Source organism: Haliaeetus albicilla, chromosome 13 (genome assembly GCF_947461875.1).
Source record: "Haliaeetus albicilla chromosome 13, bHalAlb1.1, whole genome shotgun sequence".
In the NCBI taxonomy this organism is placed as follows: domain Eukaryota; kingdom Metazoa; phylum Chordata; class Aves; order Accipitriformes; family Accipitridae; genus Haliaeetus; species Haliaeetus albicilla.
Window position 1 is genome coordinate 26,371,259 of NC_091495.1, and position 27,092 is coordinate 26,398,350.

General features: G+C 41.7%; 1 protein-coding gene across 1 annotated transcript in view; it reads left to right on the forward strand.

The window, feature by feature from the left end:
• LOC138688801 (protein ELYS-like) overlaps nucleotides 1-25,719 on the forward strand; it is a 37,963-nt gene extending 12,244 nt beyond the window's left edge. Inside the window, exons 11-33 of the mRNA XM_069801325.1 lie at nucleotides 635-763; nucleotides 2,867-2,957; nucleotides 3,045-3,134; nucleotides 3,297-3,437; nucleotides 4,223-4,327; nucleotides 5,064-5,157; nucleotides 6,710-6,833; nucleotides 6,946-7,002; nucleotides 8,190-8,336; nucleotides 9,077-9,264; nucleotides 9,437-9,581; nucleotides 9,675-9,806; nucleotides 11,470-11,617; nucleotides 11,707-11,857; nucleotides 12,430-12,516; nucleotides 12,880-13,103; nucleotides 14,186-14,382; nucleotides 15,671-16,085; nucleotides 17,950-18,052; nucleotides 18,961-19,067; nucleotides 19,607-19,791; nucleotides 22,648-24,487; nucleotides 25,268-25,719. Coding sequence (XP_069657426.1) covers nucleotides 635-763; nucleotides 2,867-2,957; nucleotides 3,045-3,134; nucleotides 3,297-3,437; nucleotides 4,223-4,327; nucleotides 5,064-5,157; nucleotides 6,710-6,833; nucleotides 6,946-7,002; nucleotides 8,190-8,336; nucleotides 9,077-9,264; nucleotides 9,437-9,581; nucleotides 9,675-9,806; nucleotides 11,470-11,617; nucleotides 11,707-11,857; nucleotides 12,430-12,516; nucleotides 12,880-13,103; nucleotides 14,186-14,382; nucleotides 15,671-16,085; nucleotides 17,950-18,052; nucleotides 18,961-19,067; nucleotides 19,607-19,791; nucleotides 22,648-24,487; nucleotides 25,268-25,719 — 5,352 coding nt within the window. The remainder of the gene's footprint in view (nucleotides 1-634; nucleotides 764-2,866; nucleotides 2,958-3,044; nucleotides 3,135-3,296; nucleotides 3,438-4,222; nucleotides 4,328-5,063; nucleotides 5,158-6,709; nucleotides 6,834-6,945; nucleotides 7,003-8,189; nucleotides 8,337-9,076; nucleotides 9,265-9,436; nucleotides 9,582-9,674; nucleotides 9,807-11,469; nucleotides 11,618-11,706; nucleotides 11,858-12,429; nucleotides 12,517-12,879; nucleotides 13,104-14,185; nucleotides 14,383-15,670; nucleotides 16,086-17,949; nucleotides 18,053-18,960; nucleotides 19,068-19,606; nucleotides 19,792-22,647; nucleotides 24,488-25,267) is intronic.
• Nucleotides 25,720-27,092: the final 1,373 nt, after the last annotated feature.

A 27,092-nucleotide genomic window follows, 5' to 3' on the forward strand; every position in this document is an offset into this window, starting at 1 on the left:
GGGAAGTTGGGGAAGGCTGTTACTTCTGCATTACCCATCAGTGGAACTGCCTCCATAGTCTTGAGTTAGGGTTTTGATGCCCGATTAACTTGAAAAAGGAGGGCAGAATGGAGAAAATGGAATGTTACTTAACTGTTTGAGAAGAAATGATTTTTTTTTTTCTCCCGCACTTGGCCGACTTAAAACTTCCAAGCCACTGCACAGCCTGTGACAAATAAATTTGAATTAAATTTCAGCTCACTAAGTGTTTCCAACATAAATCAACTTCTGCACAAACAAGCACAGAAAGGGTCTTCCAAAGTGTGATTTAAAGTTGTGTGCTAGCTTTAGCTTAGATAGAATATATTTTGTGTCAGTGTTCAGGGTAAAAAGAGGTCTGTGTATTGACAGAGAAGCTAGAGAATACTTAATTAAGCATTGCAAGGGCTGACCTTTTGTTTTACAGGATATTTTTTATAAACCGTAGCGGTTAGTTTGGCTGCCGTCTTTAAGACTCTACATGGTAGTGCTTACTGATGCAAGCTTTCTAACAGCTTAAGTGAACATTTGTATTATTTCTCTTAGCGATTATTCAGAACCTTAGTGACTGAATAATACTGCTGTCTTAATCCGTAGTTTTTGATTAATGTTTCAGGCCTTGAATTTTTTAAAGAAACGTGGTCCTTTAATAAGTGAAGCCATTCATGATAGCTACAACAGGTGTCTTGTAGCTGGCTTGCTGTCTCCAACATGCGTTGATGTCCAGCCATCCAGTTTGAGTCAGGTGAGTGCGTATCAGGGAATCAAGGGGGGAATACATCCATCTTGTCTGACAGGGCTGTAGAGGCTACAAGACATGATAATCTGATTTTCCTGTTATTTGCAAGTTGCGTTGAAATGCAGGTGTTGACTTGAGTTAGCAGAAGTTACAGTATTCTTCAATCCAAACTAGCGAGTTTGAGTGGGGGCAGCACTAAGAGATCTGCGTTGAGAGACCCATCTCTTAATTCCGTGCCACAGATACGCACAAGGAAGCGTGCAGGCAGTGCTGGTCATGCGCACCATAAAGCATCTTTCCCTCACAACAACCTTCACCCCATCGGTTTCTCAAAGCATTATGTTCAGTGCAGTAGCTGACTATGGGGGTGTCTCACTCGGATGCGAGCTGTTGCAAACATCAGCTTGCTGCACTAGACGTGATCACTTGCTTCCAAGGAATTGGGCTGTGGTAAACAATTACTCTCGTCAGCTCTGCCCGACAACTTCATCACCGCTCCCCCTCATCTTCCCTTCATCAGTAGGCTTTCCTGCAGCCTCTCAAAGCAGATCTTCACCTCTGTAGCCTCGTAGCCCAATTTACTCTGCTTAGACTGCCCCCTTGTTGCTGCAATGCCTGAATTGCCTTTATCTCATGACACCCACTATCTTCTCTCTGCTTTGTCCCACCATAGTGACTGCACCCCCCTCGTCACAGGTTTTCCATTTGCAGTGCACCAACCTTTCTCTCTCATCTGAAGAGTTTCATGAGAGACGGAGCCTTTGTGATGAACAGCCCCTCTTCACCCAGGCAGGATCTAAGCTAAACGATTAGCTAGCTAGTCGTCACACAGTGGAGCCATTAGTAGGAAGGGGAGAGCGGTCTTCTCACTGCCCTCATCTTCCTGCCTACTGGATCGTTCACCAGATTTGTGGAAATGCGTTAAGGCAAATAACACTTCTGCACAGTGTGGTAGCTAAAATAAGTTTCTTGGCAAGCTGCCCTAGCCCATAGACTGCTTATTTTGCAAGCCTGACGTAGACTCTTAAATGGGATGTTCTGATGTCAGCTCCGGTTTGGAAATAGCTTGGGCAATCAAGACGTGTTTTAATAACCTTTGCTGAATTGTGGCCATACCGTTGAGAGACTTGTTATGCATTTGAGCAGGGGTTTCTTTTGAAAGTTTGTAAGACAAATTTCAGAATTAGGGTCAAGAAGCTGGGTTTGGAGTTTTGTTTGCCACCGTAAGTAGTATCTGGTGTGTTTCCTTGTCTGAAACCCGTTTTCAGAAAAAGATGGACATATCATATGTGTATTCCAATGTGTAGAAATTGCTTTGAATGTAATGATTTTGCCTAGAAGGGAAAGCTACTTTTGAATGTGTTTAAAAAAAACACATTAAAAAAAAACAAACAAAGAAAAAAACAAAAAGACAAAAGTAAAATTTTGTGAAGGGTCATTTCACCTGAAAGAAGTATCACAACACCAGCTGAAATAAGCTGCTACTTAATAATCGCACGTCTGTGCATAGCTGTGCGTTATCCTTCTCAAGGATTACCACTGCATTATAATACAGTATTTGAGCAGCCTACAATTTAAACCTATTAGAATTTAAATGTTTCACGTCTTCTTCTGTCATTTTAGAAAATGATACAGTTTTGGGTGTCTGAACTGCTTCATGTCTTCAGAGTCTAGGAAGCTGCTTGACCTTAGCTTCCCTGTTTCCGTGCAAGCGTTGCACCGTTGTCTTTGCTCTGTCCCCTTCACGCATTCCTGATGGCAAACTTCTACGCGCAAAATGCGTGACGGGTATTAGCAGAGGACGTTACCGGAAATAGTTAATTGGAACTCGGTAAACTGAGACTATACTGCAGAGGCATGCAAATGAAGGTTAGAATCAGCCTTCAGTAAGTTGAAATGTTAGAGGAAAAGCTTAACGTGTTTCTCAGACCAACAAGCAGTGCAGCCTGTGGCTAGAGTTAAGAAAAGGAATGTGGAATTAGCTGCGTGTGTACTAGTGGACTGTGTGATGTCTGAATGAGTGTACAGTTAGAAACAAACGCTTGCTGTTGCTGGTTCAGATATTGAAAGCATGTAAGATTCTCAGTTTATTTTGTCGGTTACGTTTAGGAGGAGCAGTTAGAAGCGGTATTGTCAGCTGCTGTGCAGACAGGTTCTTTAGAACTGCTGACTGGATGCATTAAACATTGGGCATCTGAAGGTAATACTTCTTACGTTGTTCTTACGTTATATATTTTTCTAGTTTGCAATTGTCGATTCATTTCTTTTTTGTTTTCTTTTTTTAAAGCGCAGCCAAGTTCTGCTGCTAATTTACAGTTTGTTCTTGAGTGGACATGGAAGAAAGTGATCTATGCAAAAGATGAGTTTGACCAAATATGTGAGTACTAGTGTAGTCATTCTGCAAACACAAAATGGTTCTTTCTAACTGAGCTTATTCAGGAATGTGGCGGTATATGGTACTGCACGGGGTTCTTTAAGCGTACTTTGAAACTCTGAAATTGCTCTGAAGGCTAATGATGTAATATTTATTCTTGAAAAGGTGTTCCGCTGTTTGATGGCTCTCGCAACTTTGTTGACCCGCAGACCTTACAGTCTCTTCAGCACTGCCAGTTGCTTTTGAGCAACCTTAGCACGGTCTTAACCTGTTTTCTAACAGAAGCACAAGAGCTTACTGAAAAAGGTTTGTAATCGTATCTATGAAATTTTTGGTATGTTTTACTAAGATTTGGAATTATGCTTGAGTTGTAAGTGTGGAAAGATGAGCTTCTGTTGGTTTTGATGATTGGAAGACAGCCAAATTTAGCTGGGAGAAGGGGCTGAAATCTGAGAAGTTGGGACTACCACTTAATATGCGTTGATTTCAGGGAAATAGTTGGTTGTGGAGTTCATGCAGGTGGGTAGGGGAGGCTACATTCAGCAAGAAGCTGTGTAAGCAGCTGGGTGGAGATTCCAGCAACCGGATGTGGTAGCGCTGCAAATGATTCCTTTTAATTCTTAGCTAGCAATTCATAATTGCATGCGAATGTTGTATTGCAAATTGCTAGAAAATACAAAGGAAGCACACATGAGTAACTTGTGAAGTAAGTTACTTGAGCTTCTGTAGCTTTTTACGTTATCACTTGTCCTTGGCATATTGAGGGGAAAAGAAGACTATCCCTTTGCTACGGTAAAAATCCCCGCTACGTGAAAAACAAATGTCTTATTCATGAGTGTATTTAATAGTTCCGGCTTTAGTTTTTTTTTCTTCTAACCTTTAGTGAATCTGGTTCTTTGTAGGGGTTGCTTTTTTGGTTTGGTGGTGAATGTGTTTTTTTTCTTCAAATAAGAAGGTGCCACAGAGTGAGAAATGCAAAGACCGCGATTTCTACCGCGTTACTTCTATACTTTCTATTTGGGATGATGAAGGGGGTTTTGTAAAAATGAAAGGAATTGGATAACAAAAATCATCTTATGCCTTTTTTTCAGGTTTTACAGACTTGACAAACAAGCAGGTGGTAACTGGCCTCCTTTCTTTGTATGCACGAGTGGTCATCTGGTTCTGTCGATCCAGTCTCCTTCCAGAGGGTTTAGGTAAGCATAAACTGTAACAGGGAGACTATCCAGTAAGTGATTCCGATGAACACATGCTTAGCCATGTTTTTGTAAATGTTTTGTCAGTGCTGAAGTTCTGTTGGTGAAACGGAGATTTTACTGTTTTTTTCAAATACATAGTGCAGAATAATGCAAGCAGTTTCTTTCCTGGACGATCCTTAGAAAGAGCAATAAGCCTCTGACTTGAAGGAGTTGCTTGTGTCCACAGCTTGAAAGACTTGGGATTTTAAACAAATTACTATTCCACCAGAGATAGTGGAATGCTTGTTTTTACAGCAAAGGCATTACCTGCGTGTTTGGAACTTTTTATTCATTGCTTGAGGAAAAAAGACACCTCGGCAATACTTCTTTATTTGGGTGGATTATAAAGTCTATTGTCAGCCTTCATTGTCTCACAGATGCTCACATGACATGTTTAAGAAACCATTCCCTTTGAGAATTGTCCTTTCTGTAGTGAGCTTCTGCTTGCAGTACGTGTTCTGAATGCTACCTCAATTGTAAACTTGAAATGGCACTTGAGAGAAGAAGGAGTTGAGTCTTGTGTCTTACCGCTCCGTTAGCAAAGGCAGAAAGAGGATTGGCTTCTTTCAAAGTTGGAGGCTTGCCTGTGCTTCTTGAGGCTTAGCTCGTATGATCTTCTGTCTTTTTAGTCAAACGTTTTAGTTTCAAAATGTGATATTGCTGCTTTAACTTGCTTTTACTTTATTGCCTGTAGATGATGATGCGCGTTTGGGTAGACCTTTCTACAATTACCCTCTGATTCAGAGCTACTACACTGGTCATCGACAGAAACTTGAGCGTTTATCAAGGTAAGCCTTACAGGAGAACTCGAGAACACTTCCACTGCGAAATCAGAAGTGGCAGTGAGTGGCTTTGCTACCAACAGCTGGTATTTGCTCTGCTTAATGCAGTTGCCGGCAATCCTCTTCACTTCAGTGATGCATGCGTTCTCTTGAACACGGAGGTTACTTTCCTGTGTTACAATATTTGTATATACCTCTGCTTAGTACCGTTTGTTGGCATCATCGTTTCTTGGTAGCGTACTTAATCCAGCGGCCAATCTGTATCATTTGGTACTACTGAAAAAGGTCATGTGTTCAGGATAGGGTCAGCGATCTCCCGTTCAGCAAAGCACGGTGTTCGCAGAACAGGTGTTTTGGACAGAGAAGAAAGCAAGTTTTAAACCCCAAACAAACCTCATCTCGTTTATTGACTAGCGAGCAAGGGTAATAACTGTATTGGCCTAAATCACAAGTACATTTGTGTGATTTGATGAGATAGTCAGAGTTCGATGTAGTTGGCACACCTAGCACTCTACTGGCTGTTGGATAAAAGTCACTTGCTGAACGTGAACTCTCTTTGCTGCACTAGCTCACTAGCATATAGGTGATATGCCTTGGATTAGACGAGAATAGATTTTTCTTTGGAAATTGTGCTGAAAACTAAATAAAGAGCTAACGAAGCTTAGGCTATGGCACCGCAAACAAGAACAGGATGCTGCAAGATGAGTTAAGGTGCAAGCTGCGGTGTAGTGGCTATTGACTTCAAAGTTCATCTTACTTAGCTTACTTCTCAAGTAACTTACATACCGGCTCAGGTGTTCCTTAGAAGCATACAACCTCCAGTGTGCTCTTTCTGCTTCTTATTACGGGGAAATTAAAGGGTAGTGTCACAGTCAGCCAAAGATTGCGATGGACTTGTGAAGAAAGCAGTTTTTAAAGGTTCACCCATCCATGGTTGTAATGGTCTGTGCATAGAAACATAATGGGTATGTGCATAGAAACATAAATGCTGCTTAAGATGACACTAAACTTCACCTGTATGCTCAGCTTTCTGAAAACAACTTTTTTTCAGTAACAAAAGTGAGATGCTGAGAACAAAATCTGAACTTTCCGTGGTGGTGTCTTCTCACAGCTGTGTATTGGGACACTCCAACGGGAGGCATTAGACTTGCGTTAAAGAATAGTCCTGGTATTTTGATACTGTTCCCTTTCCTCTGTTAGACAGTAGGAGAGTGGTTATTTCTGGCACATAAAAAACTTTGTTCACACTTCCTTTGTACTACAAGTAAGACAGCAAAAGAGAGAACCTGAAAACGAAAAGGTCCCTTAGCAGGGGAGCTTTCCAGGATGTCTGTTTGGAACTCCTCTAATAATTCAGTATGATCTAACAGACGTCTTTCATCTGACTCAGACATTTCTTTCATGTGCGTTTCAAGTCATAATCATGCCTTTGTGTGTTTGTCACTTTCTTTGCCTCATGGGAGCTTTTTTTTGTTTGGTTTGACTGGAGGAGATCTGTTACACTGAGAGGCTGGCATTAGCGTTTGACTCTCCAAATCCTTGCTACCTTTTGTTCTAGAGGAAAATGGGATTCTGACTGCTTGATGATTGATGGAATGGTTTCCCAGTTAGGAGACCAAGTTGAGAAGCTGTGGCGGAGAGATGAAGGAGGAACTGGGAAATACCCACCTGCTAGTTTACACGTGAGTGTTATGTTCACTGAAAACAGCCACGAACCCCCCAAAGCCCCACCCAAAAGCCAATGATTCATGAAAGACAGGAGTTTTTAAAAAACTCTTGATTTTTCATTTTCAGGCACTGCTGGATCTCTATTTGCTAGAAGGCATTGAAGAAAGCTACAAACATGCAATTGTATCCTTTCTCGTTATTTTTACTACACCTTCAGCACACGCACATAAATGTTCTTAAATGTTTGTCACCTGCGCGTTTAATAACGTTTTTGAATTTATGCTTCCAACACAGTGCAAGTGAAAACATTTAGTTTAGAATGAAGTTGTGGACAGGAGCATTGCTTTATTTCTTTGTACTGTGGATTCTTTATGATTTTTTTTTTTTAATGTTTTGTTGCAAAGTCTTTTCTGACATGCGAAAACAGGTTTACTGAGAAATGTTAAAGATAAAAATCTCCCTTGGTTTTTCTCAAAACTTAGCACAGTTTTTAATTATTTAAAGCACCCGTATCTGTAGCAAACGGCTGCTTACTAGGATGATGCAGTAATACGTGCTGCTTGAGAGCAGAAGGATTTCTAACCGGTACCTGATTTTTGCCCAATTCATCCGTCTTCCAGCCCAGATAGCAGTGCTTGCTTTTGTTCTGTTAGACGTGCAGGCACGCCGAATAAGAAGGAGAGAGAAGAGAAAAGTCATTGGGCAGAAACTTAATTTTTAAGCTGCTGAAATATACAGAATTACTTTTTGTTGTTTGCTGCCTAACCCGAGAGGGGAGCCTAGAGAGCAAGGGGTTTAAAAACGGTTGTACCCCAGAGCTGCCTTATTAGAATATGTCCCTAAAAACAGATGTCAGAAAGAGAAAATGACACTACCGATGAGTGATCCGCATACTGTTTTAAATCCCGTGTCAATCATTCAGTGCTACGTTGTCTTGTAAGGACACCTTCATTTACATTGTTCTATGTACTCTGGAAATGAGGAAAAAAACCACTGGTAGAATTTGTTTGCTTTAATAATTAAGCATTGGATGTTCAGGTGTTTTGAATGTCCAGCTGGTAGCTCCAGTGACTAAAGAGGGAGCCTGAGTTTGTAACAACGGAAGTATTTAAGTATCTAAAGTTAACCTTTCTGAATGCCTTACAGAAATCAAAGAGTATTTCTTTCTGGCTACTTATTCAGAATGCAGTTTTGTGGTTAGGACCTGACCGTCCTCAGGTTATAATAGCTCCAAATGGCAAGACTAATACGGCAGTATTTTCTGCTTCCTACCACTTGTATATTCTGATTTCACTGTGTTTTTCAAAACGTGATGTGATAAATGTTTGGTCTTCCAAATTGATTAGCCTTAACTAGATACTTGATGTCAGACAATTTACTTGCTGCTAGATATCATGCATTCCTTTCCGAATAAAACAGAGACTTCAGTCGACTCCTTCCCAACTGCCTTTGCTATCCCTTGGGGACTTGTTAAGCTTGTTGAAGGTTTTTGGCTTCTAGATCACAATGATTACGAAGTAAGTACGTTACAGTTCAGTTAGACATCCCTTACAGTCCAAAGCTGTAATCTGTAAAATGATTTTAAAAAATCGGTGCTTAGCTACTAACAGGTGCTACCACATTAGAAGCCCTTTTGTCATACTGCTACGACATCTTCAGCAATAAGTTATAATCTGAAATTTTCTTTTAGCCACTTTGACGGGAAATTGATTAAAACAAAGAAGAAATCAACTTTAATAATGCTTGATATTTGAATTTTCAAAGCCATCCATTTAGGTTGTTTTCAGCAGACCGATGGAGCGCTTTCTCAAAGACAGTGTTTTAGGTACTTTAAATATTAAAACTATGATCATAGCAGCAAGGTTTGAGGCAGAAGACTGCAGAAGTGACTGTTCAACCTAATTCACGTTCTTTCTGATGCTGAAGGTTGTTCTTTGCCTGTCACGAAGTTAATATAGCTGTTTGTCTGGGAGAATAGCTTATTATTTAGTAATGTATTTATAAAAAGTGGTGTTTGTAGACAGAGATTTGGTTACTCTGGAAAAGTGTGAATTACTCCTTTTAAAACACTCGCTTTGTTCTGTACGGCTAACTGGATTTTTTTTTTTTTTGCAAATACTTGAGAATTTTTATCTATAGTAGTTAGTCATCTAAGTTTATTTAACACACGTCCACCCTTACTTAAGATACTTTTGAATGTTCTTGTGGCGTGCGTGCATGTGCATATCATAATACACCTGACCTCTAACCTCTACAGAATTCACTGGCCCTGCTCTTTCATCCAGCTACAATCAAAACTGTGTCATGGCAGCACAGGAGAATTATTCAATCCCTGATGTGCCAAGGAGAGCGTAGGCGAGCCCTCAGATACATACAGATGATGAAGCCAGCAATGTCAAGCAGCAGTGAAGTGCGGCTTTTCCTCACTGTGTTGTTGTCCAATAGGTAAAGAAACCTATCCCACCGTTTTGGCATTCAAATATTGTGAAGGGTGGAGAACAAATAATACGAATCACCATGCCCTAAATTCCCTTTAAACTCTGAATACAGTCGTTTGGGGGCATCTTTTTGGTTATTCTGTTAATATTCCTTTACATCTCAAAAAATTTAATTACAGGTGCGTGGTGGAGGCTTGGGGTCTGTTGCAGCAACATGCCACCAGGTTAAACATCAAAGAGCTGTTAAAACATGTGTATGAAATCTGTCAGGAGATGGGACTAATGGAAGACTTACTGCAGCTACCTTTCACAGGCACTGAACAAGTAAGTGTGGACACGAAAAAAATCGTAATGGTCTCTTTGAAAAGAGAAGAGGCAGAATCATGACAGATTTTTGAAATGTGTTATTTCTCATAGGAGTGTTTGGAGAAGATTTTACAGAGCAATGCTGCTGTTCGGAATCTTAGATTTCCTTTAGACCACCATGTGCAGCGTGCCAACTATATCCCAGCGCTGCAGTCGAATCGTTCAATGAATGTTAATCTTACGGTAAGCATGAAAGTTCTGTCAAGTGTGCAGGTTTCTGTTAGGTGTTACTAACCATTTTTGGTAGTAAATAAAATAAAAATCAACGCTTTGTTTTTTATTACTATCCTGGTTTCAGCTGGGATGTAGTTAACTGTCTTCCTAGTAGCTGGTACAGTGCTATGTTTTGAGTTCAGTATGTGAAGAATGTTGATAACACTGATGTTTTCAGTTGTTGCTCAGTAGTGTTTAGACTAGAGTCAAGGATTTTTCAGCTTCTCATGCCCAGCCAGGGCACCTGACCCAAACTGGCCAACAGTGTATTCCATACGATGGGACGTCCCATCTAGTTTAGGAACTGGGAAGTGGGGGGGCAGGGATTCGCCGCTTGGGGACTGGCTGGGTGTCGGTCGGCGGGTGGTGAGCAATTGCCCTGCGCATCATTTGTACATTTCAATCCTTTTATTACTACTGTTGTCATTTGATTAGTGTTATCATTATCATTATTAGTCTCTTCTTTTCTGTTCTATTAAATCGTTCTTATCTCAACCCAGGAGTTTTACTTCTTTTCCTGATTGTCTCCCCCATCCCACTGGATGGGGGGGGAGTGAGTGAGCGGCTGCGTGGTGCTTAGTTGCTGGCTGGGGTTAAACCACGACAATACCATTCTTTGAAATACTAGGAATAAGTTTCTACACTTTCCGTTACAGCTGAACCTGAAAGTTGAACAAAGTATTTCACTACTCCAAAGCTACTGTGTGAAGTTATAAACTAAGTGTTGCAGACCATTGTTGACTCCACTTAAAATAGTTTGTTTGCATCTAAGGAATAATGGTTTAGATTGCTGAACGCTGTTTGTGTCACTCCTTTCTGTGGCATGAAGAGTATGTTGTATGTCACCTCTTGAATCTTGCACACAACTTTATTTTTCTAGCTGAGAGCAGTCTGGATGCCAATCCGCAGGTAAAATCTGTGTGCTGGTTCGGTTTTCTTTTTATTTCCTCCGGTTATAGCATGAGCTCTGCGATTCCACAACTTCTGTTTTACCCCTTTGATGACAGAAATTCTTATCTAACTTCTGTTTCTCAAAACAGCCAGATTAAATTTTGCGTTTTGCGAACTTCTGTTATGAATCTGTGATACATTTTCTGTTTTCCGGAACCATAGTTTTCCAGTGGATCGCACTTATAAGGTGGTCTTGGAAGGTTTAGGTCCTGCATTTGAAAACATTCATTCGGCCAGAAGGTGTGTGTAGGTAGCCTTTTCTTACTCGTTTTAATATTCACATCGTTGCGTCCACTGTAATTTGCAGTTGCCCTGAATATTCAGTCATCTCGGACATTGGTGTTTCAGGAAAAACAAGGGAAAGCCTGCTATTTCGTAAGCCATTTGAAAATTGCGGGTGAGGACAAGCGTATCGGAGTAAGGTTCTGCCGAGTGCCAGAATTGTTTCAGCTTGAAGTTGTAGGTTCTGTTCTTGTCGTAGTCTGCCTTGCCCTTTGCTGAAATTACCAGGTGGAACTGGTGTGTGCCGAGGAGTAGAACTTGCTGCTCCTCTGTGCAGTGGCAGTATTTTACAGTATCTGTGGAGGAAATGTATTCACTAATTAGAAATAGCAGAGATAGTTGTGTGCAATGAACTTCTTGTAATCAGTTACCTTCTTGCTTTATGCTTTTTGTTCATCAGAATGATCGTGAGCCTGGCTTGAGAGAGAGAGCAGTTGCCAGGAATTCTACATTGCACCAATGTGGCAAGATCCTTCCTAGAGTTCATAGGAAACTGGCCAGAGAGAGAGCCAAGCCTTACCACTTGCCTTCATCGGTCTCAAGAGAAGGTAATTTCTTAGAGGAGGGAAATACAACGGACAACTGACCGCAGCTTTGATCACGCAAGGCTGATATTTTTTCCCCTCTTGCTTTACAGTCGCAAGAGCAAAGCCGTTATCAACAGTAACAAAACAAGCAAATGCAGGAAATGTGCGTACAAGAGCAACGTTCATCAGTAATGTATTGTCCAAAATTGGAGAAGTAGGGGTAGGAAATGAGCAGAAAACCAGTTGCTCACACCGTGATAGGTAAGCAGCCTTTTAACAAAGTTTAGTCTTGAGCTGCGTGTTTGGAGAGAGAGAGAGAGAGAGAGAGAGAGAAATCCACTTGAATTATGTTAGTGTTTTGGAGGGAAGGGGCACCTGAATAAAGCTTTCTTTGGCTTTTTTGCACCTACAGGAGATAACATTTAAGAATCAATTCACCGTAAGTAATACCTGGAGCGAGAGTTCTTCTGCTATGATAATCTCATTTATGCAAATACATCTATTTACATTACAGTAAATGTGTTTACAGAATTTAAGGTAGCTGAAACGAAAACCATGATTGCCAACAAGCTATTGGTGTACAGGTTTTGGTAGACTTGATTGTGTGATCAAATAGTAATCTTTTACCACTTTGTGCCCAGTTTCTGCTTCGTTTCTGCCTTTTTCTTTTTTTTTTTTTACTCAAAACCAGGCAGAATCATAAAGAGCAAAAAAGAAGCTAGCAGTTGTCAGGTGATTTTCCTAGAGGTAGTATATTCAAGGTGAAACTTGAATTCTGGTACGTTTGGACTTGAGGGGAGTGAAAGTCAGTTACGTTTTCCTTTTAACTCTAGGCCTAGAGCTACAGAACCACCAGTCATAACACGTCCTCTCCCTGATGCAGAGTTGCCCGGTGCATTTGTTGGGACACCCGTTAACAAAATTTAGCTTTGTACCTGTTAAAGAAAAGGTCGGCTTGGGGACACAACTAAGTGGAGAATTTGAAGTGGCCCCAGCATTGAAATGCAGAGGAATTTTCTTCTGATGTGAGAATTACATCACTTGTGCAATGTAAAATTGCATTACTCTTGCCTCAGATGGCAGGGATTTAGGAAATGAAGTGTGACATGTCACGAAATAATGAAAAAACAAGAGAAGGCCTGCAACTTGTTCATGGGCCTGATACATCAGCCCAGCAGTGAGGGTTCACCTGTATTTCTTGTTCATTGAATGTTTTTGTTATGTATCATCTCAGATGTCTTGAGCGCAGCATGATTTTATTTCATGTATTTATTTATGTTCATATTTTCAATTGTGTATCTTCACAGATTGCTGGATTTGGTGGTTCGTCCTGTTCCTTCAACTTCTGCAGCACAGGGTGGTAGCTGGCAGTCACCATGCGGCGCTTCTACTTCATTCACGGCATCCAGCCCATTGAAATCAAATATGCTTGGTTGCACCTCACAAAAGAATTTTTCAAGAGCATCAGAGCTGAATTTACTGGAGACACCTCTTGTGGTTAAGGTTTGTGTTTTAAAAAACAGGATCAACCAACCGAACCAAAAGCCTGTAAACTTTGTTTAACATGAAACCACCAAAGTACTTAACACAAACCCTGTTGGATTCAGACTGTGGAATGTTTTCAGCATGCGTGTGGTTATTGGACGTAGCATCCTTTTGGAAGCAGGACGTTGGGAACAGTCTTGAAGAGGGAAAGTTTAGTTCTAAGTTAACTGCCGTACGCACATTGTCCCATAGCTTTGTGAAATACTTTGTTCCGTGCAATAAAAACGAGTGTAAGTTAAAAATTGGACTTCTCAGTACACATAGATCCTTAGAGATGCAATTTGTAGCTTAACCATCTCACTGTTTAAGTGCTCGATAGCTCTGTGGCGTTTGACTTGCATGCCTACAAGCAAGAATGTATATGCTTCAGTTTCTTAATCCACTTAAGGGAATGGCAACGTAAGTGATGCCAGTTAAGCGATGTCAGTCTCTGTCAAATTCAGTGATGGCTTTTTGCGGGGATTCTGCGTATTGATGCTTGTGACAAGAAGATGCCATATCCTTGTTTCTTCAGGAAATTAATTTGAACGCTAACATTTTATGTTGCATTAATAAAAAAAAAAAAAAGAAGAAAGAAGCCAAAAGAGTCATAAGAAACATAAAACGCATGGTTTTTATACCGTTAAGTTTTTTGTCCCTTTGGAAAAAGAGCAGTGCAGAGGCTAAACTTTGTCCTCTCTGCTGGTACAAACTCAGTTTAATTTGAACTAATACTTTAGTTGTGTGCGGTGAACTTCTTGTAATCAGTTACCTTCTTGCTTTATGCTTTTTGTTCATCAGAATGATCGTGAGCCTGGCTTGAGAGAGAGAGCAGTTGCCAGGAATTCTACATTGCACCAATGTGGCAAGATCCTTCCTAGAGTTCATAGGAAACTGGCCAGAGAGAGAGCCAAGCCTTACCACTTGCCTTCATCGGTCTCAAGAGAAGGTAATTTCTTAGAGGAGGGAAATACAATGGACAACTGACCACGACTTTGATCACGCAAGGCTGATATTTTTTCCCCTCTTGCTTTACAGTCGCAAGAGCAAAGCCGTTATCAACAGTAACAAAAGTTTTGGCCACAGCTGCTTCTGGTTTTCCTGCGTTTACTCCTCGGTCTATTCTCAGATCCAGCCTTGGCACTACACCCCTAGCAACTCCTTCTGCATCTCCAGGACGATCTCTACCTCCTCCTCTACGAGCAAAGGAGCGCAGAGTATCTTTCAGGGAAGAGAACTTGAATGCAAAATGGACTGTTCGGGTATGCTGGCCTGTAGTTAGTGATCTTTATAGTTAAAGGCTTTACAGACTGTGATTTGATTTAGGTTTTTTTCAAGTTTTCCAAAACTCCTTATATTGAGAACTGGAGTAGCAAATCAGAACGGCAGACTTGAATTTGGTCAAAAAAGGTTATGTTAGACCTGTAACATCACCTGCCTGCAGGAACATATTCATAACAAATACCAGCGACCTTGGTGGTTTTTACTCCAGCATCACTAGGCGCTGTGATTGTTCCAAATTGCATGTGTGCAGCTTCCCGCTATACCTTTTGAAATGGTGGTATGGCAGGAAGGTAAGGAATACAGATTGAGTCAGTTGTTTGGGTTCGTTAAGCTTTGTGAATGAAACACCTCTGAAAGCAACAGAAGTCATGAGCCGCATTTACTTTCAGTCTCTCTTTTTGCAAGGCCTGGGTTTCCTTAAGTTATGGTAAAAATAGGCTGCCGATGAAGAGAGCTGTATGGCTGTCTCTTCTCTAGCCCTAAAGTTCTTGGTTTTGCTTCTTGCCTTGCACCAGCGATAGCATTCGTATAGTTGTCAAATGAAGTCTGTCCACCTGGAAGTTGCCCCCTTCTGCTCCTCCTTTTGTTCTGTCAGGTGGCTTCCCTGATTCAGCTCGTCATGCAGTTGCCAAAGTAGTGTACCAAACGGACGGGGGCATGTGCTAGTATCTACCTGTAGGAGCTTTCCGTACCTGTACTAACAAATTGTCTTCACCTGTTTTTATCGTAGCTGTTATTGCCTGTTATAAAGAGCTACTCAACTGTAAGAAGAGGCTCTCTCTCCTGTAGGAAGTTCTTAGTAATAGTGCAGTGTGGCCGGATTAATTTACTTGTTCCACGCCACAGGCATAGTGAACGCTACAATATGTTAGTAGTGCATACAAGCTGAAAAGGCAAGCATAAAAAAAGAGAAATCTTGGAGTTACGATTTTAGGTACGCAAAGCTCCCTCTTCTTGAAAGCACAGTAGTGAACCCAATGACCAGCCTTGAGATGACAGGGTAAGCAAGCACTTACAAGGCCCACTTCATCTTAATTCTCCAAGGTTGTGGAAACTCAATAAGCAGTCAACAGTGTGATTGGTTTTTACACTCCGCTTTAAAAGCTAAGATAGTGCTAGCATGAGAACTAATTTTGTAGCGCCTTGCTTAAGGTGACACTTGTAAAACTGACAAGTATCGGTATATATTTGTTCTTTTTTTTGTCTTGCTTTGACAAAAAGCATATGTGTGATCTTGATTGTGAACTTTCTTTTTAAAAAATAAAGGTAACGGAAGATAATAAAGCACCATCTGGAGTTTCATCTGAGCATCATCACGGAGCGGTGGAGGATGCTTGGTCTGAAAGTAGAGATAAACCAACTCTGTTTCCTCTGAGCAATCCCGAGGAAGGTGGTGCTGAAGTGGAAGAGTCTGGAGATGGTTTGGAGAAAACGGATGTCAGCAAAGAAAACAGTAACTTCTCTGCCAGGTCAGACCAAGCTGCTTTGGAGTATCATGATGCAAAATCACCTGGCGATTTTGAAGATGAAGTCATCTTTATAGCTGCTAATCCAGCTAATTCTTCCACTGAAGAAACTGCCGATTTTGAAGAACTGGAGAAGGAGGAAGACAGTGAAATAGTTGAAGAGAAACCCTTCCCGATGGAACAACCAGATTCATCAGAACTGAGAAAAGCAACTGGTGTGTTTCCTGCTTTGATAACCTAAGCTTCTGCATTTTTCAAATGTCTTCAAAAGGCTAAATTACTGATGGGTGCAACAGTCCATGATGAGCATTCACAAATGTCCGAGGCACTTCCTTGTCCTAGGCTTTTAAAATTGCCACTGTGTTTTGAGCCCTTTTTTAGGTCTCGTGGACATTCTGAATGTATACTGCTTTTGGCTGGCATTTCTTGTGTGTAATTGCAGCGGAGAGGCAGCAGCGACTTGTGGGAGTTTTGAGAGGGGTACAAGTTGAAAACTTAGGCTTCTGGTTCTGTTTTAGGGGTACTTCTGTAGGCTGCAGGTTTTTTTACAGCACGTTTAGCGTATGGCGTGCTTTGACTAGATAGGTAATTTTTTGTTGTTTTGTTTTTTTTCCCCCCTCGTTAGTGCTCAGTTAAATAGTTTTCTTTGGGAAGTGAGTCTGCTTGTGTATCTGCTTCTCATTACAGCTATGCTTGCTCCTTTTGCTGGCTCAACAGCTTATGCAGCCTTTTCCAAACCTGTTTCAGCTGGTCTTTGGTAATTCAGCTCAATTCAACTCATTCAAGCCAGTGCAGCTGCTGAGGATGTGTTCATATGAGCAGGTCTGCTGGCAGATTAGAAGAGATGTCGCTCACTAGCTGGTGAGCAGTGATGAAGAGCAGGGAATGACAGTAGTGCAGGAACAGGGAGAAGATGTGTAAACACAGCTACAGTCAGGATCGGACAAACAGAGCTCAGTCCGCTCAGCTCCTTATAACAAAAGTTTGCTATTCCTGGGAGAGGTATGCAAGTGTCGGAGTTCTGCATCCGAGGTCTCGAAACAGTTTGTAGCGGGGAGCGTGTACTCCAGTATCAGCGCATCATATGCAGCCTGATTCAGTCCTAAGCCTGAGATGATTCCGGAGGATCCTGGAGAGTGACTGCTGCTCCTGAAGCTCCCCAGCTCCTTTTCTTTTTCAATAAGAGCGGTGCCCAGACAGGGACTCCGTGTACATGGGTAAAAGGGGTTCTCCAGGTCTGAGTGTTTCTAGTAAGATAGGTCAAAACATTTGCCTGTCTGATTTTAGCTGCCCTGTGTTTGGACAAGAAATCAAGGGTGCTTTTCCTTAAAAATAATGAGAAGGTCCTAATCATTAAAGAACAACCTTATGAAGAAAGTTTGTCATTGCCGGACTATGGTACAAACAGTTCTGTACAATTTCAGTACTCCGGGAGCGTTAGAGGGCAGTCAGTATAGCTCTTGTTTGGCCTGAGCTAGCAAAATTATCCCAGTCCTGCGTACTGTCTGCAAAGGTAATTGTTGGATCTGGAGGAAGCAGACGGCAGAAACAAAGAAGAAGAGGAGGAGGGTGTCTCTAAAATTTGGCCTGTTGAGAGAAAAGCAGGCTAGCAAGCAGTTGGGTTTCAACACCACCAGTCAATCGCTAGAGAAAAGAACAGGAGACAACCCTAGATGCATTCTTGTAGAAGAGGGGAAATGAAATCAAGAAAGGAAAGAAGCATTGCTGGGATGAGTTAAATATCCAAAGAGAAATAAGAAAAACTTATGACCCAATTTTAAGAAGGAGGGGTGTTTCCCGAGGTTTTTATGTATTAGGTCAGTACCATATCAAGTTGAGTTTGTAAACAGAATGTCAATGGCCATGTTGTTTTCTTGACGGAAACTATGCATCAGACTTCTTGTTTTACTGGACAGAAGAACTCAGACCTTCTGTGCATTTGAAGTCTTGGTAGCGTTCTTTTGTTAGATCACCATCCTAGGTGAAATGCGTTACGGCTCTCTTGAAAATCATATGAGCATTTTAAAAGAAATGATGTTAAGTGCAACAGGGAAGTCACCCATCTGTCTGTTTTTGTAGGATTTGTGGAAGAATCAAATGCTGACCGTCTTACCCTTCCTGAGGATGGTAAATGGTTGTTCAAAGCTGCTGAGGCTGCTACTTCTGGGACTGCAAGTGAAGGGTAAGTTTATGAAATAGATACACCTTTAGGTTCACACAACATGTGACTGCTGGCTTTCCTGTGTTTGAAAACTATGATTTTTGAGCTGGTATTGGTTCTCTCCTGTGTTCTTAAATACAACAGGTTTCCTGTTCCTTTCTGTCTGTGGACAGAACTAATGTGGCATGAATAGAAGTCAAATTGACGAGCTGTCAGTTTGAGCCTTTTTTCTCAAATCATTGCAGACCCCAAAGTAGTGGGATAAGGATTTCATTCAGCAGGCTATATGCACCTTCGTACAGTTTGAGGGGGTTACTAAGCAGATACTGTGAAGAGAAGCCCTGCTTTTGTCTGAATGTTATGTCGGTGAAAATTACACCTGAGATTCCTGTAACTTTAGTGGGTTTATTGTGGGGCTTGAATACTTTCTGGCAGTATTTTATACACTTAATTTCTATTTTCTGTGTGTGGTCGATTAGCATCTATTTGTTTCTGGAAAGGGAAGCAGTTTTCTCACCAGGTACTTTAAAAGCTGCAACTGCTTAGTGAGAGACGTTAGCGATGGAATAACCCTTAATTTCAAGCGGTAACTTACAGTGGCACAAACTTTTGTTCAGTTGGTTCTAGACCTCGAGTATGGCAGTTGCACTCTTTCTACGGAAGACAAATAATATATTATTCTTTAATACAACTCTGTTGTTATGTTATTACCCAGTGTGAGATAGCTGGGAAGAATGTTAAGTACTTGATTTGTTGCACAAGATGAGTCGGGAATTGAATGTCGATGTGTTGGTAAAGGAATTTCTCGTTTTTCTTAGTTTTTTTCTGTTTGGAAACTTGAAGACTTTACAGTGAGAAAGTAATTTGTAAAGCTCTTCAAGGTTTGTGTTGAAGCTTTATGATGGATTTCTCTCTTTCTGTTCGTGCAGTGAAGCAAACCAGCAGGAGTCCAAAATGTCCTCTTCATCAGAAGAAAAAGCCATACCAGTTGCAACAAACCCACAGCTTTCTGAATCCCTGCAGGCAGAGGGTGAATGTACGTACAGTATGTGGGAGATGTCCTGTGAGTTAAGGTAGCTGAAGGCCTCAAGTAAAACGTGCAGTTTGCCATAGCGCTACAGGTGTCTCAGACTGAAGTAGTACTAGCATGTTACCGCTACCTTTCATTAAACTGTGGAGAGAAGAATACCCTCCTCAGAGAAAGTCCTTGTAGCAAATGCATAGCCAATGTTCCTGTTCTGGACAAAGGTACTGAGAAAACTGGTAGAATGTAAAATGTTAGAAGGAGAGATCATTATTTATTTCGGTGTTGTACACCACTAGTAATTTGTGTGCTATGGGATCTGCTGCTTGAGTTACTATTTTGAAAGATGATGCATCCCTCAGTATTCAGGCTGTGAAGAATAACTAGCTCCCAGGTAGATGGTTTTGGTTTCTAGCGCTTGGGGAAAGCCCGATGTATGTGGCAGGATGGAGAACTGTATTCTTGGCTCCTGCTCCCTCTGTTACTTCCTGTTGCTTAAACGCATCTCATTTATAGAGCAGTTAAGTTAAAATCATATAAATCTCTTCCAGCTGTGATACGTATCCTTGACAGCGAGGAAGTGGCCAGTACTCATTCAGAAAATTGCCTTGAGGGGAAGCGTGTGGATTTCCCTGAAGAACGTAACCCAGAAGCAGCTGGAGATGAAGGAAACGTTCCTTTTCCACAGGAAGAAGTAACTGTTTCTAACAATCTTCCTAAAACTGAGGAAATTAATGTAAGTAAACTATTTTCCCATTTTCTACAAAAGAGAAAACACCTTGCAAATTGAGGACAGTCCTGTCTAACTGACAATTAGAAGGCACGCAAAACCCTCTCAGTTTCTTTAGCTGGGTAACACAAGTCCGAACCTCGTTGGGTAAGGGCAGATAGGTTTTTCTCCTATGCATTTGCTGTACCTATAACACAGAATAGAACCTGTCAAGAGTTGGGCCTTGGAGAGCTGTAGGAGTGCCAAAACCCGCCTAAATATTTTTTAAAATCACCATGCCTTCATTTGGTTTGCTAGACTGTAAATGTTTCTTATTTGACTTAAAAGAAGAAATAGTTTTAATGTTAAAGACAATAAGAAAAGTTGGGGAGTGCAGCTTTTCAATACCGGAGGCCGTTTACCAAATGACAAAATGACGTGGGAACCAAACTCATTTTCAGAATGATTTGGGTGCTTAGATCCTTTGCTATTTGTTCCTTATTACCATGAAGAGAATTCCCAGTAATGAGTTAATTTCAGTGTCAAGATATTTCCAGCTACCTAAAACTCTTTTGTGTGTGTGTGTGTGAAAATCTGGGGTTTTTAACATCTCAGCTTTGTAAAATATGAATTTTAAAAGGTTGTTCACAAGGGCTGAAAATCAGAGCCAGAGATTCCTCAGTTGTCGCAGGTTTTCCCCATTGTTCTCGCTTCTGCTGGGGCCGATGAGTGATTTGGATTTATTGTGGATGTCCTCTAAGTACCATATAGAGTATGCTGTTGATTTCCTGTAGGGTTGTACTCACAGGAATTAGTAATAGTTAGAGTGAAATACAAAGTGAAAGGTAGGCGTAGCACAAATAGATTGGTCTTAAGCAACAGAAGATGCTTCTCGGTGTCCCAGATTTCAGATGAAGTTGAATAGGCAGTCGCTTACGTCGCTCGTCTCGGCTTTGGGGTTTAGGACAATGCTCTAGAGAAGATGATTATAGACTTGGGAATACATAAATCACTCACTTGTGGGAGTAAATGGAGAATTTGTGATGGGAGGAAGGGAGCCGGTATGTGAGACGGTCACAAAGCTGCTGCAGTCATTCCTGTAGCAGTAGAGTGAAGGTTTTCCTGCTTTCGTTATGACTGGTTCTTACTGAGTTATACGTAAACATGTCTTTTTGGCTTGTCTACCTGCACTGAATTTAGGACAAACTACTTACTACTTTCTTGGTCGTAGATTTGTAAGCATAAAAGGAAAGTTTATGCAGACTGAGAGGGTTGTCAAACATTGGAATGTGCTGCCCAGGGAAGTGCTTGAGTCACCATCCCTGGAGATATTCAAAAAGCGAGTGGACAGGGTACTTCAGGACATGGTTTAGTGGGCACGGTTAATGGTTGGACTCGATGATCTTGAAGGTCTTTTCCAACCTAAGTGATTCTACGATTCTATGATTCTATGACTAGTATTTCTCGAATTTAGCTTTGAAGCGTGGCATGTTGCTAGATGCGTGTTGCGCAACTACATGCACTTGTTCTCAAATTTGCGCTAATACCTCGCTTGCAGTCTGTGCTCCCTGCCGTGCTGTTAATGGCTGGTGGGAACCAGGCTGGAGTTACCCTGTTGCTGTACTTTGTAACGCCGGCTTACGACAGGGTAGAATTGCTGGTGGTCGTGAAACTAGTCTGGTATTTGTACTCGGTATTGCCGTCACCTTCGTACTTCGGGAGCCATCCATCGGAAACTATTAGTAATTACAGCTTTTAGCTTTTTTCCTCGGCGAGCCCGCCTATGGGGGGCATCTCCGTACTTCGGGTGCCATCGCCTGGAGACTGTTAATGATTACACTTTTTACCTTTTCTCCTTGGGGAGCCAGCCTAGGGAGGAGAAATCTTCCCGCATCTTCCCCTTCTCTGCCAGGCTAATTCCAATAGTGTTTGAGGACTTTGAAAATTTGCATGTCCTTGGGCTGCTGAAACCAGCATGGTCCTGTGCGAGGTCTCCTGCATGTCGTGCAGGTCTTGTTTAGGGTTGAACAACTGTTTAAGAATACGATAAAAGATGATGCTTTAGCAACTTTTGACAAGGCAGGAGGCAAGAAAATAAGCAGCTTCTATGGAGACTCCCGCTGAGTGGCTTCCTCCTTCTGCCCTCTTTGGCTAGCACTATAACTTAGAGGGTTGGGCAAAGGTCTTCACGCGTTGATTAAATTACCTTGGCCACCTGAGTCACTTGAAATACATAACAGAGACTACTTTTGTTCTCAGCATAAAAGCTTGAGTGTCTCATGTGGCTCTAGCAGGAGAGAATAATTGCTCAGTATGGGGAGCTACAAAGGCTGAGATGGAGGTATTTAGAATCTACGTGTTGTCTCCTGCAATCCAAGTGATTCCTTAAAGTGCGGTGTTGAGTTGTGCGATGTGATACCTGGCCAGTTTGACTAAGTGCTGCAGTGACAACTATGATGACCGAAACTTTAAGCTTGGGGGACATCGTTGTACTTTGCCCCGTTAGATGCAGAGTCGGTCACTCTGTGTGGATTTGTAGTCAGTCCGGAAAGTACTGCAATGTGATGATTACTGCCAGCTGGGTGTACAGCTTGTATTGTAAAACTGCTCACTTTGTTCACGGGTGGTGGCAAATCGTTAGTCATGAACAGAAGCATCAGAAATGGAGCATGTGATTGCATGCACAGAATACTCTGTTCTCTGTCCCTTAAGCGCATAAACTTTTCTCTGTAGTAGAGAGTACATTGTATGTTTCTAACTTTACATTTGGTGGTGATCTGAAAGGAAAAGCAGCATTTCACTGTCCTCAGCTTCATCTAGCTCAGCCCGAAGTTAGTCTGTTTGGTAACTGATAATGCATTAAGAGACATTTTTTAACTTTAGGTTATTGGAGATGGTGCGGTTAAGGCACAAACCTCAGAAGAAGCACCTGAAACATCACCATATAGTGAACTACATCCCTCAGGCAATCTTCAGTACAGCTATGATACTACAGAGCAACAGTTTGCATGTCATTTGCCTGATAACAGAGATGGTGAATGTGATGCAGCTGAGGGAGATGGAGAGCTTTTTCTATCTCAGAGTAATTTTACTTTCGTCTTGGAAGGAGAAGAAGGTGAAGCAGAGATGGGAGACCCGACATTAGTAGATGCTTCTAAAGCAGCTGGCACAACAACAGAGGAAAAACCTGTCAACAGTTTAGGAAATACTGAAAACCAAGAACATGTTACCAACTCGGTGTCCACTGTAACTGGTGATCAGGCATCTCAAAATATTGCAGAGTCGCTCCCGTATGTGCCTGAACCCATTAAGGTAGCTATTGCTGAGAACTTACTGGATGCGATCAAAGACACAAGAAGTAAAGAATTTACATCGGAAGTTGTAGAACAATCTATTCACGAAACCATAGGTAAAAAGGTAACCGGATTCCAGAAGGCAAAAGCTCCCTTAAGAACTGTGCCAGAAGGAGTGGAAGACGAAACCAGCGTACGTCAAGTAGAGTACGGCATCGCTCCTAGAACACGTGCAAGGGGACAGCTGAGTAGAAGTCTAAGTACTCCATCGGCAGGCACTCAGCAGCTACTGAAGACAGGCAAACCAGGTCTGTTTGCACTGTCTCCTAGGAGAAGTACCAGGCGAACGAAAGAAGCACCTGAGACTTCTAGTCTTCAAACAGAAGAAAATGCTCAAGAGGAGCAAACGCTTGTGATGCCTGTTACTCCTAGGAGAGGCAGGAAGCCTAAACCAAGTACTGCAGAAAAAGTAGAAAGCAGTCTTTCTGATGGACAAACATTGTCCCTCCCTACACAGTCCGTAGCCGCTACTCCAAGAAGAAGATTAAGGAGAGCGAAGGAAGCTGCAGCTGAACTCTTGGGAGAGGCTAATGAGGAAACTTGTCTTGCTGAAGGTAGCATTATCGCTTCTGCTACTTCCCAAAGGACTAGAGGAGGGAAAAGTTCAGCAGGAGGTCAAGAAACTGGCCAGACTGACACTGGTCATAAGATAAAAACGTCAGTCAGTCCCAGCAGAAGTGCAAGAAAACTGAAAAGCGTTAATTTACAATTTATGGAAAACATTGTCAAGGCTCAAGAGGTGCGGCCTAGTGCCCAACTCCTTTTACCGGTGGCAACTAGAAGAGGCAGAAGAAGAAAGATGAGTTCATCAGAAGTTTCAGAAAATTCTGACCTTGATCTGTCTAAATCATCGCTTCCTCAAACAGAATTCAAACTTCCTGTCACTCCGAGAAGAAGTGCTAGGAAGGGGGCACAAAATCTCCTGGCAGACACAGAATCTCTCTCTGCTCAGAAAGACACGTGTGCAGGTGGGAAAGTGGGAATGCTTGATACTCCTAAGAGAAGAATAAGAGGAGTCCCACATGCTAAACTAGAAAAAACGGATGCTCCTGAGCAAAGAGCTGCCCAGCCAAACGAGGAATCAAGCACACCCAGGACTACAGTAGGAACAGGGCGTCGGGGCAGAAAGAGGCAGTCAGTATTGGAGGAGAGCACAGGGCAGGAGGCCTTCCCCCAAGGACCTGGTGGCAGTCCTTTGCTGCCTGAAGACAGACACCCATCAGGACATGCCGAAACATCAAGAACTTTAACAGATCGTATTACAAGAGCCAGATCCCGTAAAACTTGTACGCATCAGAAACTGTCTCTTGAGGAAAATGAGTCCTTCCTTTTCTCTCCTCCTCTCACAAAGCTGACAAAGAAATTTAAAGGTAGGTGCACAATGTTTATATGCAAAATAGGGCATATTGCTGTTTTGTAAACCACAGAAAACAGCTTGTGAGGATGGCTTCAAGTATGGTAAGAATATAACCGTAGGAAATAAAAAATTGGGAAAGAGGCATTTCATCTTTTTTCTGAACTCTCTATGACTGCCTGGCTAGTTGTGGTGGAGACAGGAGAGGAGGCTGATCCGAGTACACTGAAATGAAATTTAAGCTTAATTTTTTGTCATGAGCTGAATGTCTATCTGTTTTGAAAACCGGAGGGTATATCTTAATATGTGGTTGTCATCACTTCCCTCCAGTGGAGAAATAAAGGAGACATGCTTTCAAATTCTGTTAATGTTTTAACTTAACATGAGCTGCAACTTGCAATAAACTATACAGCTGTTTAGTTATATGGTTGTTTTTCATGGGCATATACTTTGTTAGTGAAGTTACTGCTCATGGGGTTCTTTGTATTGGAGTACATGGTAAAAAAATAGTTTTTGAGATGTGTAAGGACTGTCGATGCCTCTTGAGCATAGTATCTTTCATTATGTAAGTGCAGGTAAAATTGCTACACTGGCTTATTTTTGTTTCACTATTTACTGTAAAAGAATGGATCTCAAGAGGCAGTTACTAGGCGAAGAATACCTGCACATTTTTTATAAACCCAATTGGACCTTTTATTTCAGGAATCTGTTGTGCTTTTGATTATTAGCTGTAATTTAATGTCACTGTCGTTTATGTATAATGTACATGAATGTTAAGAATGCATTGTCATTTTAGCTGGAAAAGAAGACCATCTTGTGCAGCTTAAGGATATAGACCCGGACTTGTCTTCTCAATTTGTCTTTTCACCCCCTCTGTTGAGGTCAAGGAGAAAAAATAAATCTAGTATTTCCCAAATTGTGAAAGAACCAGTAAGTAAAAACTCTAGTTGTTTCACGTTCAGAAGAATAAGAGGAGTCCCACATGCTAAACTAGAAAAAACGGATGCTCCTGAGCAAAGAGCTGCCCAGCCAAACGAGGAATCAAGCACACCCAGGACTACAGTAGGAACAGGGCGTCGGGGCAGAAAGAGACGATTAGCGTTGGAGGAGAGCACAGAGGAGGAGGCCTTCCCCCAGGGACCTGGTGGCAGTCCTTTGCTGCCTGAAGACAGAAACCCATCAAAATGTGCTGCAATGTTAAGATCTGTAATGGATCGTATTACAAGAACATGCCTAGTGTGTCAATAAAGCCGCAGATAACTCTCAGGGTTGTCAGTGCAATACATTTATTTGCTGGAATTTCATCGGTTCCCATGTAACTAATCAGAAATAGCCTAGGTGTTGATTTCTGGTGGGGAAAAAAACAAGCTACAGGCAGAAACCAGTCCATAGTTTCTTGTGAGTTGTTAGGCAATGCTTATAACCTATTAGTCTAGGCCAATCTGAAAATACAAAGAGAGAATAGGATTTCAAGTAATAAGACAGCATTTGTTTCCTATTCCGTTTGCACTTTTGTCTTCTATGCAAAACTTCCAGGTTTCCATTCCAGGAATGCTTTTTTCACCAAAGCGGTCAAGATCATGAGTCTCTTTGATATGCCTGGAGATAAATGTATCGCGGTTCCTTTTGAATTAAAGCTGTTCCTAAAATACGATGCATTTTCCAATGCACTGTGCTGTGTGGATGACCGATCTGTGAGGTAGAGGGAAAAATGCAAGTTACGGTCACTGATGTGGCTGTTCGTTCAGGTCACTCACTCCTTGGCTGTGACTCTGACCTGGCAAGGTCCAAGAGCAGGCTTATCCCACAGCAGTCATTGGTGTGGTGTGCTTTGCTGTTGCACTTGGTTTAAATCCAGACTACACCGTGAATTCTTAGTGAATGACTGATTGCTTGTATTTTGATACTACGACTGCAACTTCAATACACAGAGAGAGAAAGGTGAGGAGGTAGGTGTGCGATTTCTATGAGCACCAACAGCACAAGCATATGTAGACTCCTTTTGGAAGCAGGACGTTGGGAACAGTCTTGAAGAGGGGAAGTTTAGTTCCAAGTTAACTGCAGTACGCACATTGTCCCATAGCTTTCCGAAATACACTCGTGTTTATTGCAGGGAACAATTGGACAAGTTAAAATTGGACTTCTCAATACACTTAAGCCCTTAGAGAGGCAATTTGTAGCTTAACTATCTCATTATTTAAGTGTTCAGTGGCTCTGTGGAGTTTGACTTGCATGCCCACAAGCAAGAATGTATATGTTTCTTAATCCATTTAAGGGACTGACAACGTAAGTGATGCCAGTTAAGCGATCTCAGTCTCCGTCAAATTCAGTGATGGCTTTTTGTAGGAATTCTACTTGTCTTAAACTGTCTTTCCATTCACTGCCATCAAACTCTTCTCATGTAAGGACATAACTGACCAATCTTCTGGGTGCTGATCTTTTTGGCTTTGCCTACCTGAACAGAATAGTTGTGATCTCAATCTTCAATACAGCTGTGATACTACAGAGCAACAGTTGCATGGGATTTGCCTGGTAATAGAGATGGTGAATGTGATGCAGCTGTGGGAGATGAAGAGATTTTTCTACCTCAAAAGAGTAATTTTCAGAACTTTAGGAGGAAA